The sequence below is a fragment of the Lepidochelys kempii genome, chromosome 14, assembly GCF_965140265.1.
Source record: "Lepidochelys kempii isolate rLepKem1 chromosome 14, rLepKem1.hap2, whole genome shotgun sequence".
In the NCBI taxonomy this organism is placed as follows: Eukaryota; Metazoa; Chordata; order Testudines; family Cheloniidae; genus Lepidochelys; species Lepidochelys kempii.
The window spans coordinates 40,062,864-40,077,808 of record NC_133269.1 but is presented as its reverse complement, the minus strand read 5'-3'; the positions used below and the strand labels follow the sequence as shown (position 1 = coordinate 40,077,808).

General features: G+C 52.7%; 2 protein-coding genes and 1 long non-coding RNA gene across 4 annotated transcripts in view; all 3 read left to right on the top strand.

Annotated features, from left to right (window-relative positions):
- LOC140897872 (uncharacterized) overlaps positions 1 to 14,945 on the top strand; it is a 41,211-nt gene that overhangs the window by 7,368 nt on the left and 18,898 nt on the right. The window contains exon 5 of the mRNA XM_073311065.1: positions 13,418 to 14,501. Within this exon, the coding sequence (XP_073167166.1) occupies positions 13,418 to 14,501 (1,084 nt within the window). The remainder of the gene's footprint in view (positions 1 to 13,417; positions 14,502 to 14,945) is intronic.
- LOC140897879 (uncharacterized) lies at positions 973 to 5,960 on the top strand. 2 transcript variants are annotated; one of them, XR_012154844.1, is made up of 3 exons: positions 973 to 1,706; positions 2,042 to 2,127; positions 5,249 to 5,960. It is a non-coding gene; the product is annotated as an uncharacterized lncRNA (long non-coding RNA). The 2 variants fall into 2 exon arrangements; XR_012154843.1 differs by having other exon boundaries at positions 973 to 2,127.
- LOC140897869 (zinc finger protein 251-like) lies at positions 9,767 to 12,856 on the top strand. The gene is made up of 4 exons (XM_073311062.1): positions 9,767 to 10,291; positions 11,132 to 11,219; positions 11,707 to 11,833; positions 12,465 to 12,856. The coding sequence occupies exons 2-4, from the start codon at positions 11,196 to 11,198 to the stop codon at positions 12,587 to 12,589; spliced, it is 276 nt and encodes a 91-aa protein (XP_073167163.1). The 5' UTR covers positions 9,767 to 10,291; positions 11,132 to 11,195; the 3' UTR covers positions 12,590 to 12,856.

Below are 14,945 nucleotides of genomic sequence, written 5' to 3'. Positions count from 1 at the left end.
TACATGTCCTAACTGGAATAATTCGTAACAGTTTGGGACTCTAGGCTTGCCCTCGTAAGCGAAGCCGCACTCCTTCCCTCAGACAACTCCAGCCGGCACCAGGTGAGTTCACCTTCAAGAACTCGGAGGAACGGGCGTGTGGGCCGTCGCTTAGGCGATAAGGTGGCACCTGAGGCGTTCTTTTGGTAGCCCTAGAATGGGCTCTGGGCAGAGTGTGAGCAGGGGAACCCCTTTGGCTGAGATTCTCGGGAATTGGAAAAATATTTCTGGCACCCCTGGGTTAGGTGAAAGGAGAGCTGTAATTTTGTATAAAGTCGAGTGGCCAGCGCTGACTATTCAGACGCCCTTTGGATGGCCACCCGACGGAACTTTTGCACAGGATGAATTAACCTGCCTTAGACAACAGCTGGAGGACAAGCATCCAGCTGAAATGGATTATTGGTATGTATGGGATAATTGGGCATACGCCTGAGATAAGGGGCGCCCCTCAACTTTGGGCTCTGGTACCAGATCTAAGGTTTGCATGCCGCTTGCAGGTTCCGCTCCGCCCTATGCTGCTTTCCCTCCTCCGTCTCTTCCCGCTACTCCTCCTCCTGTTGCCCCTCTATAGCCGCCTGTAACCCTACCCCCTGTTGCGCTTCAAGTGCCCGATACAACAACCCGTTGCGACGAGCAATGACCGTGTCACTATGGTCACGTCCACCGCCCTTTTGGGCCTGGGGACCTGGTCACCTGGCAGTCACAGATGCCGAGGTTCGCGATGATCCGGAAAGAGTCCTACAGACTATCCGTTCAGTCCTTACGGCATTTAACCCTAACTGGGCAGACGTCCAGGCTATTTTGCAAACCCTATTTACCCCTGACGAGAAGTATTCTATTCTAGACGCCAATCGGCGTTGGGCGGGGGACGCTGAGAATCGCACCCCTTGGCCCGAAGCCGATCCAGGTTGGGATCCTAATGACCTCAATGGCCGGGCCAGCCTCTCAGCTGCCCGGGAAGGGCTCCTGGAGAGCATCCGTAGGGCGGGTAGTAAGACGGCAAATTGGTCAAAAATTAGAGAGTGCCAGCAAGACCTAAACGAGCATCCGTCTGCATGTTTGGCCAGCTTGTTTAAGCAGGTTAGAATGTATGGGGGAGGGGTGGAGCCAGAAGCCGAGGTTAGCCGCATGATGATGGTCTCTTACTTTGTCGATCAAGCGGCGCCGGACATAAAGAAGTATTTAACTAAACATGTTCCCGATTGGCCAGGGAAAGCCCTAAGCGAAGTAGTTCGCCTGGTCACTTTTGTGTTTAATGGTAGGGACGAGGAGAAAGCTAAGGAAAAACGTAAGCAAAAGAAGGAGGAAGTAAGTATGTTGGCAGCCGCATTGCAGGTTCTCTTGGGGAATCAGCACTGGCAGGGACACGGGAATATAAGGGGGAGGGGACGCGGACGTGGGACAGGACGGGGAGGAGGCTGTGGTGGGACAAGGAACGGGAACTGTTATTATTGTAAGCAACCGGGGCACTGGAAGAAGGAATACCCCCTGCTTCCACGAGGGGCTCCTTGGCAGGATCAGCCGGTGACCGGTTCCTCCTTTCCCCCTAACGCTTCCCAGGACTTCGATAATCCCCAGTGACGAGAGGCAGAGATTTTGGGAGCCGTGGGAGAGTTGGAATGGAATCTTGGATTGCAGTCGCATATTTCCTTGTAAATTGTGGAACGGTTTGTACCCTTTTTGGTGGATACCGGAGCCACCCTTTCCACTTGAACTTTTGTTCCGGGCTCTCTTTCTAATACCAAGGTTTGGGTGCAGGATATTGAGGGCGACCCGTGCCCAGGTCCCCTATCCTGCCCCGTCCGTCTGGAGCTGGGTTCCTTAAAGTTGTCACAGAGATTTGTTGTTATGCCAGAAGGCCCCGCTAACCTTGGGTGAGACATGCTTAGCAAGCTGGGAGCCCACATATATTATGCCCACGAGGGGCTTCACATGTCCGTCCCGGACTCGGCGGTTGCTTCTCTTATGGCCTCACTAACCCCGATTCCCGATCTCCCCACAGAATTCTCCAGCGTCCCACCCAATTTGTGGAGCGTGAGTTCCACCGACGTGGGCCTCCTTCAATCAGCCACTCCAGTCAGTCTGCAGGTAAGGGATGGGCCGCCTCCCTCCGTAAAACAATATCCCTTGCCGAAGGAGACGGAGGAAGGTATTTCCCTTCTTATCTCTAGCTACTTAACCCAGGAGGTCTTGGTTCCATGCAGTTCTCCTTGCCCTGGGCAACACAGCATGGGGAGGAGGTGACCAGCCCTCAGTGGAGAAAGAAGTGGTTAGGGACTATTTAGAAAAGCTGGACGTGCACAAGTCCATGGGGCCGGATGCGTTGCATCCGAGAGCGCTAAAGCAGTTGGCGGCTGTGATTGCAGAGGCATTGGCCATTATCTTTGAAAACTCGTGGCAAACGGGGGAAGTCCCGGACGACTGGAAAAAGGCTAATGTAGTGCCAATCTTTAAAAAAGGGAAGAAGGAGGATCCTGGGAACTACAGGCCAGTCAGCCTCACCTCAGTCCCCAGAAAAATCATGGAGCAAGTCCTCAAGGAATCAATCCTGAAGCACTTAGACAAGAGAAAAGTGATCAGGAACAGTCAGCATGGATTCACCAAGGGAAGGTCATGCCTGACTAATCTAATCGCCTTCTATGATGAGATTACTGGTTCTGTGGATGAAGGGAAAGCAGTAGATGTATTGTTTCTTGACTTTAGCAAAGCTTTTGACACGGTCTCCCACAGTATTCTTGTCAGCAAGTTAAAGAAGTATGGGCTGGATGAATGCACTATAAGGTGGGGAGAAAGTTGGCTAGATTGTCGGGCTCAATGGGTAGTGATCAATGGCTCCATGTCTAGTTGGCAGCCAGTATCAAGAGGAGTGCCCCAAGGGTCAGTCCTGGGGCCGGTTTTGTTCAATATCTTCATAAATGATCTGGAGGATGGTGTGGAATTCACTCTCAGCAAATTTGCGGATGATACTAAACTAGGAGGAGTGGTAAATACGGTGGCAGGTAGAGATAGGATACAGAGGGACCTAGACAAATTGGAGGATTGGGCCAAAAGGAATCTGATGAGGTTCAACAAGGATAAGTGCAGGGTCCTGCACTTAGGATGGAAGAATCCAATGCACCACTACAGACTAGGGACCGAATGACTAGGCAGCAGTTCTGCAGAAAAGGACCTAGGGGTGACAGTGGACGAGAAGCTGGATATGAGTCAGCAGTGTGCCCTTGTTGCCAAGAAGGTCAATGGCATTTTGGGATGTCTAAGTAGGGGCATAGCCAGCAGATCGAGGGTCGTGATCGTTCCCCTCTATTTGACATTGGTGAGGCCTCATCTGGAGTACTGTGTCCAGTTTTGGGCCCCACACTACAAGAAGGAGAGGCTGAGGGAGAGGCTGAGGGAACTGGGATTTAGACTGCAGAAGAGAAGAAGAGGGGAGATTTGATAGCTGCTTTCAACTCCCTGAAAGGTGGTTCCAAAGAGGATGGATCTAGACTATTCTCAGTGGTAGCGGATGACAGGACAAGGAGTAATGGTCTCAAGTTGCAGTGGGGAAGGTTTTGGTTGGATATTAGGAAAAACTTTTTCACTAGGAGGGTGGTGAAACACTGGAATGCGTTACCTCGGGAGGTGGTAGAATCTCCTTCCTTAGAAGTTTTTAAGGTCAGGCTTGACAATGCCCTGGCTGGAATGATTTAATTGGGGATCGGTCCTGTTTCAGCAGGGGGTTGGACTAGATGACCTCCTGAGGTCCCTTCCAACCCTGATATTCTATGATTCTATGCTTCTATGATTCTAATGCTCCTATCCTTCCTGTGAAAAAGTCAAAACCGGGCCCAGATGGGCGCCCAGTTTATTGGTTCGTTCAAGATCTGCATGAGATAAATAGTTATGTTATAACCCCCCACCAAGTGGTCCCTGATCCGAGTACTATCCTGACACTGATTCCCCAGTCGGCCAGTGGTGTCCTATTGCAGTACCTAGGGGATCGCCCACGCCCCATAGCTTAGTATTCCCTACCTTAGGACCCGGTCATTCGGGGATCGGTCTCCTGTGTGTGGTCCATTGCCGCTGCAGCCCTTATGGTGGAACGGTCACGCCCTATTGTTCTGGGGCACCCTTTGCCTGTCTGGGTCCCCCACGAAGTTGAGGTTCTCTTAAAGCAGCATACAACGCAAGCGCTGTCTCCACAGTGGGCCCACAAATAGGAGCGGATTCTGCTGGATTCAACTATTGGGGTCTCGAGACTCCATCAGGACTTCTTGTTTTCTTGTTACTTGGACTTATATTTGTTGTCCTGTTTTGTGCGTGGTACACGGGAGGATGCAAATACTGATATGGGTGGCCTGTGAAATCCCCTCTCTATTCTCGAGTTCGGTACACGGATGGGAAAGCAACAACTTCCTGGATTTAACCCATGCTATAGCACAGGGGGTTAACCGAACACGGTGTTGGCTCTGTATTCATACCCCCACGTACATAGGTCAGGGAATCCCGTTGGTAAGGGAGCCTATCCCTCTCAACCGAACCCTCCTGGCCGGATTATGGACAGACACTCCATTTAACTGGAATGTTACAATCCAAACTTGGTCTATTGATATGGTGGCCCAGGGTAGTTATGTTTTATGTGTGTCATGACGTAAGAATTTCGAAAATACAGTTTTTGTGGATAACTTTGTAGGGTCCAGTGATAGCACCCGCATTAGCTCTGGTGCGGCAAGTCCCCCCAAGTATTCCAGGGCGCCGTGGCCGGTCCCTGAGGGATCAGGCTGGTTCTGGTTGTGCAACCGCACGGCTTATAAGGTCCTCCCGGCAGGTTGGTGTGGTACATGCACCTTAGTACCCGCTGTTACAGTACACCAGGCCCTAGCCCAGGGGGAAATTGGGAACCTGGTATGGAGGAACCGACGAAATGTCCCATCAAATCCTCTCTCTGAACGGCCTACAGGCTTTCACTCCTTTGTTCGTTGGTTTTTGCCCTGGGTGTGGGTGAGTGAATTGGAAAAGGCTACAGTTAATATTTCTGCAGCTTTAGAATTAATGGCAAATGCCACTGCAGACGCCTTGTCTACCCTTCAAATGGAGGTGACTCAGTTATCTCAGCCCACACTGCAGAACCCCTTAGCCTTAGACTATCTCCTTGCAAACCGGGGGTGGGGGGGTGGGGGGGTTGTGCTCTTGTTAACTCAAGCTGTTGTGTCTTTGTGAATCAACACAGCAGGGTAGAAGTCGATATCCACACCCTTATGCAGCAGGCCACCTCACTTCACCGTGTCACCCTTGACGACACCAGTACCGGATTCCACCACACGCTCCTCTCTCCACACCTCACCTCCAGGCTGCCAGACTTGGGGGCTTGGGGAAGGCGTATTTTGTACCTCCTTCTTATGGCTGGTTCTCTTTTTGTATTACTTTTGTATACCTACAATGCTGTAGTATGAGCTGCCGGCAAATTTTAATCTTGCATCGAGGTTATTCTGCCCTCATATAGTTTACTGACGTATATAACAAAAGGAAGGACTGTCAGGGGCAATCAACCGAGTTAGCATATGTGACTCCATTTTGGGTTTCCTGTCGGCCATTAACTAGAAGCGAGCACATCACATACCAAGGGAGGAGGATCCTTCAGGGTGGACAGCTGGACAGTGTCAAGATAAGGGAAACAAAGGAGACAGGAACCAGCCGACATGCCTGAAATAGCTGCTAATTCAGCGTTTTTGCAGCGGGAAGGTGGCTGCAGGGGACTGGTGATAGATAAGGAGAAGGCCTGTTTATTGGGTTAGGCCTCCCCCACCCCACCCCCCGCCCCGAGGCACACAGGCAGGATGTTTTGCCAACAGTATATAATCTTTGTGTAACCTGTAATCGGGGTCCCGCTCTGCTTAAGAGAACGGTACCACGCTCGAGCGTAATAAACCTACAAACGCTGAGACACTCTGCAGTCTGTCTTTATTTGGTTGCCTCAGCCTAGAAACGAGCTGTACGTGTCCTAACTGGAATAATTCGTAACAGTTGCTGTGAAATATGAAGGGAAGTTGTCGGGATTCCTGTCCCCATCCCCAGCTCAGAGCTCTGCTTGCCGACTCAGCCTGTGGCCGGCAGGCATGTGAGAAATGAGAAGACCCTCCCCTTCTCCCTGTGCTGCGGGGACAAGGAGCTCTCACCGTCTCCCAGCCCCTGGAGCCTCCTGGCCGCTCTGAGCAGGTGCCTGTGGGATTCTGCTACTCTGGCCTTCACTCTTTTCTTTCTTTGCCATGATTAGTGGGACTGTGGCAGGGGCAGCAGGTGCTGAGCGGGGGACTCTTGTTGTTTCAGATGCCGGTGACCTTGGAGGAGGTGGCTGTGTATTTCACCCAGGGGCAGGGGGCTCTGCTGGACCCCGCTCAGCATCTGATGTGTTCTGACCAGTGTTCCCTCAGTTTTTACGTCCAAGTGTGGAATGAATTTGGTTCTACGCACCAGTATGTGACACATCATCTCCATATTGGCGCACAGAACAAAATTCATGGGGTGGGGGTGGGGGTGGGGCCGAGGGATTTGGAGTGTGCGAACTGGCTCAGGACTGGGACAGGGATGAGGTGAAGGGGGTGAGGGCTCTGGATTCAGGTGTGGGCTCTGGGGTGGGGCTGCGGATCTGGAGGTTGATGTGTGAGAGGGGGTTCAGGGCTGGGACAGAGGGATGGGGTGCGGAGGGGTGAGTGCCCTGGCTAGGCATGTGGGGGTTGGGACTGGGGATGAGGGGTTTGGGGTTCAGACTGCAGTGGAGAGAGGACTCCCCCAGCCCTCTCTCACCACAGCAGTTTGGGGCCAGGTCAGAGGCAGCTCTCCCCAGCCACGGCGGCTCCTGTGGTCCTGGGCCGGGCTGAGGGAGGGGTTTCTCTCCCCAGCAGCTCCAGTGGACCTGGGCCAAACCTGGGGAGGGGCTCCTCTCCCTGCCTGCCTCCACTGCCCTCCATAGCCTGCAGTTCAGCTGCGTAGCCTGCCAGGAACACAGTTTCTGACCCCCGACCTCCCGTTAGCAGAGTGATTGCTAGTCCCTGAGTTCCCCCTTTGGGGCCAGGTTGTCTCATTCCCAGATAGTCAAGCATTTACTCTTTCTACATTTTATCCCTTATGGGCCAGAATTAACCAGATGCTAAAAAGGCGGGAGAAGGGACAGTAAAATGTGGAGTTTTCGCTTCTGTGCTATTTCAGGGCAACGGGGTGAGTGCGAGAGAGTCCCTCCTTCCCCTCTCACTGTCATGCTCCTCTCTCCACACAGCAGCCTCTGTCCCAGCCATGGAAAGTTTAACCTGCCTCCGTTCTATCCCTCCATCTCCCACGGTGTCACGTACCACCCTGTCCCTGGCTCTCCATGCTTAGGAGTCACAGCTTTGATGTCTATGATCTTAGTCAGACTCCGGAGGGCTGGAGAAGGAAGTGTCACAGACCTGGAATTGGCAGGGAAATCTCAATGAACTTCAAAGCACAGTTGGACTTTCAGATCTTATAGTCCCGTTTCCATCTATTGGTAAAATTACTTCCCAGCTTTTTCTAGGTTTGGTCCAGATCATTTGTAGATGGGAAGGTTGTTTTCTCTTTCGTTCTCTTTCTTTTATGATGATGCTAAAACTTTTGTAACTAATACAGCCGAATAATGAGGCGAGAAGTGAAGCCGGTTTAGCCACTTGAGAAGAAAATGGGTAAATTTCTTCCCCTGATTTTGAGTCTTAAAGGATTCTCTGAGATTTCCACCAACAGGAAGAAAGGGGTAAACAAAGAAACTTACAATTCATCTGTAGCACAGTGTGTAGCTCACTGATGCCACGGACTTCCCTGACCCCATGACCCAGCAAAGACTTTTCAAGTATAAAGGATCCAAGTACAAGAAGCGGGGAAAGGGGTTCTGACCCCATGTCTACTCAGGGCAGCAAGATCCCTTGAAAGACAACAGGAGCATCATTGAGCTGGGGAAGTGGTCCGAGCTGGAAGGCTTTCCAATGAGCATGGACTGCTGAAAGCTTTTGGGTGAGAGAAATCCTTTTGCTTGTAAGGGTACGTCAACACTCCAAACTTTAGTTGACCTGTATTTGGCTGACTTATAACCACTCCAGTAATGACTGAGGTAGATGATGTCCACACTGTCCTCCTTGGGTCGGTGGGGTGCGTCCTCACCAGGAGCACTTCCACTGACGGAGGAGGGGCAATGTGGGGAACTGAGAGCCCGCTCTGCCAACCAATGAATTCTTTCCTGCTGGTCAGAACTGAGTCTAACCCACCTGTCCCCTGGTTCCTTCCTCCACCATCGGAAAGCAGAACTTGTCCCTGACGCGTTCCCAGCACTTCTGGCACAGTGGGTACTGTTAGAGTAAAGTCGAGTTACTGCAGGTGGGGAGGCACTGGGTCATCACTCGCATCAGAGCCGACTCAGCCGGGGCTGCCTCCTACCTGCACTGGGCAGCTGCAGCTCCCAGCCCCGGCTCCACAGACAAGCCCTTCCTGACCTAGGCAGGGAAGGGGGAAAGAGAAGTGGAGGGCGGGTAGACCCTTGGAGGAAGAGATGGAGTTGGAGCAGGGCCTTGGAGGGAAGAGGTGGGGCAGGGATGGGACCTTGGGGGGAAGAGGCGGGGCAGGGGAGGTTGCAGCACTCCGACTTGAGTGTCCATTTTTAAAATATTCCCAAATTGGCAACCCGAGTCGCTAGCTGAGAGGTTGTGAAAATTTTTAGCAAACATAGAAATACCCTTTTTCACAGCAGCGGATTTACTAACTACCAATAAAGAAACTATGATTTTCATGTTTATAGGAGTAAGGGGATTGTTGGCCCCTTACTGAACCTTAATGGGTTGGCCATTAGTTAGGCCTTCTCCGAACACCAAAAGAAAGGGGAAGGGCCAATGAGAAATGAAGACCCTGAGACTGACAAGGGTTGGGGCGGGAGCGGAGGGGAGGCAATGCTGTAGGTCAGCCTGATTGACAGGGCAGGCAGGCCAATGAGCGAGTCAGCATCCGGGGTTCTCTCCTTTGTGTCAGCTGGGGCTGGCTGGGGGAGAGCAGAGCAGGGGGGGCTAAGGAGAGAGGAGGGCTGGGCTGGGCTGGAGGCAGAGGGAAACTGGAGCAGCCGGGAGCAGTGAGCGAAGGGGACCCTGGGCAAAGGGCCCAGGGCAAGGAGAGGCCCTCAGCCAAGAGGCCTTGCAGGCCAGACTGGGTGGGAGATCATAACCCTGACAGGAAGAGGCTGACGCTAGGAAGAAGGGTCCTACTACCTAGAGCCTGAGGGCGTGTGGCCAACACCAGAGTAAGTGTCCAACCCTGGGCATGCCTGCAGCACAGTCAGGGTCTGGGCAGGAGGCCTGGGACGTGGGAGGGACAGACTGTGAAGTGCCCTGGCATTCCAGAGAGGGTTGTTTGGGGTTCCCCCCGCACAGAGCGGGGTGACATGTTTTCCTTTCATCTTTCCCACTTTTCTCTTTATTTTTATATTACTTGCTGTTTAATAAATTGTATTTGTGCTTAACTCTGTGCAATGATGAAGGAAGCATCCAGAGTGGAGAGAACACCCCACAATGGGGACAGCTGTCCTGAGTGATCACAAGACTGGGGGTCCAGCGCCTCAGGAGCCCTGGGCCCAGCCTTGGGGTTAGGGGTCCAGAGTGGAAGCGGGCGGGCGGGCGGGGGGGGGGGGGGACGGGTCCTCGAGGTTATGCAGGCGTCTGGGTAAAGGACTCAGATCCTTTTGCTAGCCAGTATTCCCCCCTCTTGCCTCTGTGCATATTGATTGGTTTCTAGTAAAGTTAATTGGGATTATAGGGGCAAGTGTGAGAGCGGGCACCAGCGAGAGCTGCTGGCTACACTCTGAGGCCACCAAATTTGGTGGTGAGAACCCCTGGGCAAGATGCTCATGATGGTCCCTTGTGCCTTGGAGCCTGTGAGGGTAACAGGAGCCGGGCACAGGGATGCTGATCCTTCGGTGAGTTGATCGCTAGGACCCAGGAGCGGCTGGGGGGCGGCTCTGGAGGGAGCGATCGCGGGGCTCAGGCCCGGCCCAGGAAGTGACTCGCAGCCGCTGCGGGGACTCTGGCTCCCGGCGAGATCCCCGAGCCCCGGCGGCTGGTGCTGGGAGCCCGGATCCCGGAGCCCGGGCTGCAGCCGGGAGAGGGGAACCTCCAGCCGGGCCCTGCCCGCTGCTCCCCGGGAGCCTCTCCCAGGGCAGAGCCCCCAGCCCGGCCAGGGCCCCTTCCCGGCCCGGCCCCTGCCCCGGGGGGCCCCGCTCGGGGGGAAGGTAAGAGAGACCCTCCCATCCCCCCTTGCAGCGGGCCCCCCCCCCGGTCATATCTGGGCTGCTGGGGGAGGAGGATAAAGAGGGGCCGGAGGCGGGTGCAGGGGATGCCGGGGGCAGGCTGGGATGGGGGCAGGGGTGCACGGAAGGGAAGATGGGGCAATGGAGGAGGATCGGGAGACTGTGGGGCTGAGGGGAGCGAGGTCGGGAATGGGGGAAGACGTGAGTGGGGGGCACAGCGAGGGAAAGGGGGGATGTGGGGAGGCGGGCGGAGAGAAGCTCTTCTCAGCTTTGGGAGTGATCAGGGGACTAACCCCTCAGGGTGCAGAAGCTACACGGAAAAAAACCCAACCCCCCTTAACCCCCCCCCCCCACGACACACACACCCCGCTCTGAGTGTATTATTGTCAGACACCCCTGTGGTGGTGGGGTCTGTGTGCCCTGAGTGTTGGGGGCTGCCCAGGGCCCTGGTCTGATTTCTCTGTAGGGTTCAGATCTCAGCCACACCAGAGTCAGACCGGAGTCACTGCTGTCTCAGGCAGGGGGGTGCGCGGATGGGCCAATTGGGTTAAGCCTCTTCCTGCCTGTCCCTGGGGGCTGCCGGGGGAGTCCAGGGCAGCTCAATCTTCAGGTGATGCCACCAGAGGTCTGCAGGTATTGTTAAGGCAGAGGGGTTTACACTGCAATGGGGGGAAATCTCCCAAAGTGGCCCTTTTGGTTCCTCTCTTTTCTTTAGCATTTGGCTCAGAGATGCTGTTACTGGGAGGATCTGAAGAGTCTGGGGGGAATCGGGGGGAGACAAGGACAGAAGCCCCTTTTGTAACCTCCCTCTCGCCCCGACAGGCTGAGGAATCAGGACCACGTTTCACCAAAGATCGGCCAGTCTTCCAGGAGACAGAGAAGGGAAATGGCTGTGTTGGAGCCAGCTCAGGTAGGGGATTTTCAGGGAGCTGCTGGGCGGGGAAGGGAGGAGAGAGGGTTTGATAAACCTACTGATTTACTAAGTAGGCCCATTGTGGCAAGGAAAGGGGAAGGGGACATTCCCCCATTTCTCAGGCAGGATATAACCACCTCGGCAGGGCTGGGAACATTTTCCAGGCTCCCAGCGCTGGATCCTGAACCCACTTGCCTGGGGCTGCTGTGAAATACGAAGGGAAGCTGTCAGGATTCCTGTCCCTGTCCCCAGCTCAGAGGCGTGTGGGAAATGAGAAGATCCTGGCGTGCTCCGTGTGCTGGGGCAGACAGGGAGCTCTCACCCGCTCCGCCTCCTGAAGCCTCCTGGCTGCTCTGAGCAGGGTGTGGGTGGGATTCTGCTACTCTGGCCCTCCCACAGCTTCATGTTTTTTTTTCCTTTCCCATGAGTAGTTGGATTGTGGCTGGGGCAGCAGGTGCTGAGTGGGGGACTCTTGGTGTTTCAGATGCCGGTGACCTTCGAGGAGGTGGCTATTTATTTCACCCAGGGGCAGGGGGATCTGCTGGACCCCACTCAGAGAGCCCTCTACAAGGACATCATGCAGGAGAACTACGAGATGGTGACCTCGCTGGGTAAGGGATTCCCGTCCCCTCAGTTATTAGAAGCTGTGGGGTCTACGTGTCTTAATGTGGTGAGGTTTTTCCCTGGTCAGTTAGAGCAGAGGCGAATGGGTTCCATAATGCACAGCTGCCATGTGAGAAATACATGCATTTCGGTGCCCTCTCCACTGGGACACGGGAGTCAAAACTCAATGGACAAGCTAAACCATCCCCACCCCTCCAGCTTTCAAAGGGGCATAAATCCGCATTGTTTTTTCTTGTCTCTATTGTTTCTTGGCTGCACATACAATCTCTGTTCATCTCCCATATTCCCTGGGAATAGCTCCAGGCATGGGGAGAACTCTGGGCTCTGCAGGTTTAGAAAGAGGCAGGCTGAAGTCGAGACCTGTGTGTGAGTCAGCAAGGCCCCCAGAGCGCACAGATCCTGGGAACGCCTAGTGAGGGTGTAGTAATAATTCAACTCACCTCCCCAGACAATGTCCTCTGCATAAGGGGGCTCAGTGACCCTGTTCCCATCCTCTTGGATTCCACCTTCCTCCAGCAGAGCACAGGGACAGGTTCCACTCACGGAACGTCCTTTGTGACAAATCCTCCACCGATGGTCCATGCACCCTGATCTGGACTCATTTCACCTTCTGCACAGGATTTCCCATTCCCAAACCTGAGCTTATCGCCCGGCTGGAACGAGGGGAAGAGCTGTGGGTGTCCGACCTCCAGGATTTCAAGGACAGAGGGCTTCGGAGATGCACCAGCAAAGGTGAGGACTGACAGAGAAACCATCTAGGGAACAAAGGAAAAAGTTGAGAATCCCAAAATATGATATGAGTAACGCCCTCAGTTCTTCTTCATCTCACCGAGAGCAGGGCTATGGTCAGCAGATTTTGCTCACGCCATTCCACCCTTCCCGTCTCTCCTTCCTTGTAAGCGTTTGGGTGGGATGTGGAGGCAGAATCCAATTGCTCAGTCTTTGTGTTGGCTTTTCCCTCAGTGCTATTCCTCTTTCTCCCCAGCACAATGACTCCTCTCTGGATTGTGTCTCTCCCAGCAGGTGCTGAGCGAGGGAGTGAGAAGAAGGAGGGGAATCATCATGAGGCAGTTCCTGGGGAAGTGGAACCACAGGGGACCCTTTTGGGAAGAGCTGAAGGGAATTTTTCCCCTTGCTGGAATCAGGGAGAAGCCTGGAGAAATTGGCACAGGTCAGAGAGGCTTCTGATAAACCAACCCAGGAAGAAAGTGGATGAATCTCTTAACGGTGGGGGTGGAGACAAGAATCCCAGAGAGCAGCAGACAAATCCCAAGGAAGAGACACCCTGGCACTGCCTTGAGTGTGGGAAAGGATTCATTGTGAGATCACAACTTGTTACACATCAGACAGTCCATACGGGAGAGAAACCATTTCAATGCTTGGACAGTGGGGAAAGCTTCAATAAGCGCACAGATCTCAATGACCATGGGAGAAGCCACACTGTAGACAAGCCCATTCAATGCATTGAATGCGGGAAATGTTTCAGTTCAAAGTCAGCACTAAATTCACATGAGAAAAGCCACACAGAAGAGAGACCCCACAAGTGCTTGGACTGTGGGAAAAGTTTCAAGCAGAAATCAGACCTTGTTCATCATCAGGCAATCCACACAGGAGAGAGACCCCACAAGTGCTTGCACTGTGGAAAAAGTTTCAAGTGGAAATCAGACCTTGTTCATCATCAGGCAATCCACACAGGACAGAGACCCCACAAGTGCTTGGATTGTGGGAAAAGTTTCACAGCGAGGTCAAACCTTCTTAAACATAAAACAATTCACAAAGGAGAAAGATCCCATAAGTGCTTGGACTGTGGGAAAAGTTTCATGCAGAAATCTTACCTTCTTAAACATAAAAGAATTCACAAAGGAGAAAAACCCCACAAGTGCTTGGACTGTGGGAAAAGTTTCACATGGCGGTCAGAGCTTGTTAATCATCAGGCAATCCACACAGGAGAGAGACCCCACAAGTGCTTTGACTGTGGGAAAAGTTTCAAGCAGAGGTCAGTACTTGTAAAACATCGGGCAGTCCACACAGGAGAGAGACCCCACAAGTGCTTTGATTGTGGGAAACGTTTCAAGCAGAGGTCAGACCTTGTTAAACATCAGGCAATCCACACAGGAGAAAGACCCCACAAGTGCTTGGACTGTGGGAAAAGTTTCAGATGGAGGTCAGACCTTGTTAAACATCAGGCAATCCACACAGGAGAAAGACCCCACAAGTGCTTGGACTGTGGGAAAAGTTTCACTTGGAAATCAGCCCTTGGTAATCATCAGAAAATCCATACAGGAGAGAGACCCCATAAATGCTTGGACTGTGGGAAAAGTTTCACAGAGAGGTCAACCCTTGTTAAACATCAGGCAATCCACACAGGAGAAAGATCCCATAAGTGCTTGGACTGTGGGAAAAGTTTCAAGCGGAAGTCACACTTTGTTAATCATCAGGCAATGCACACAAGAGGAAGACCCCATAAGTGCTTGGACTGTGGGAAAAGTTTCACATGGCGGTCACACCTTGTTAATCATCAGGCAATCCACACAGGAGAAAGACCCCACAAGTGCTTGGACTGTGGGAAAAGTTTCACTTGGAAATCAGCCCTTGGTTATCATCAGAAAATCCATACAGGAGAGAGACCCCACAAGTGCTTGGAGTGTGGGAAAAGTTTCATACGGACATCAGACCTCGTTAAACATGGAGGAATCCACAGAAGATGTAAACTTCTGTGACACATGGCAAGAAAAGGTTAAGCAACTTGTATGTAATTGACTCAGATTCAACTTTTAGACAGAGATTTTAAAAGTGTTTCCACCTTCATTAAGCTAGAGTTTGAAATGTAAACATGTTAAAGACTTGGAAGAGGGGTAACTGTCGTGGTCTATATTTAGCTATATCTTTTTAGAGGTTAACAATTTATGCAAAGGGTTCCTGTATTTTGTTAATTCAGAGATTATACCCATCGCCCATGTCACCTGCCCAATTCCAGCTCCCTCTCCTTGAAATCACTGGGGTTAGGGGCTGAAGGATGGAGGGAATGTTTATAGCTGAAATCACCAAAATGTGTTTTGCAAGGTGGCCATATATGTGCTTGTGAGGGTGGGGCGTAAA

Bases quoted from the DNA above. Each gene is read 5' to 3' on its own strand.
- LOC140897869 (XM_073311062.1), top strand. From the start codon at position 11,196: ATGGCTGTGTTGGAGCCAGCTCAG. The intron at 11,220-11,706 runs GTAGGGGATTTT...TTGGTGTTTCAG, and splicing joins CTGTGTTGGAGCCAGCTCAG to ATGCCGGTGACCTTCGAGGA. The intron at 11,834-12,464 runs GTAAGGGATTCC...CCTTCTGCACAG, and splicing joins CGAGATGGTGACCTCGCTGG to GATTTCCCATTCCCAAACCT.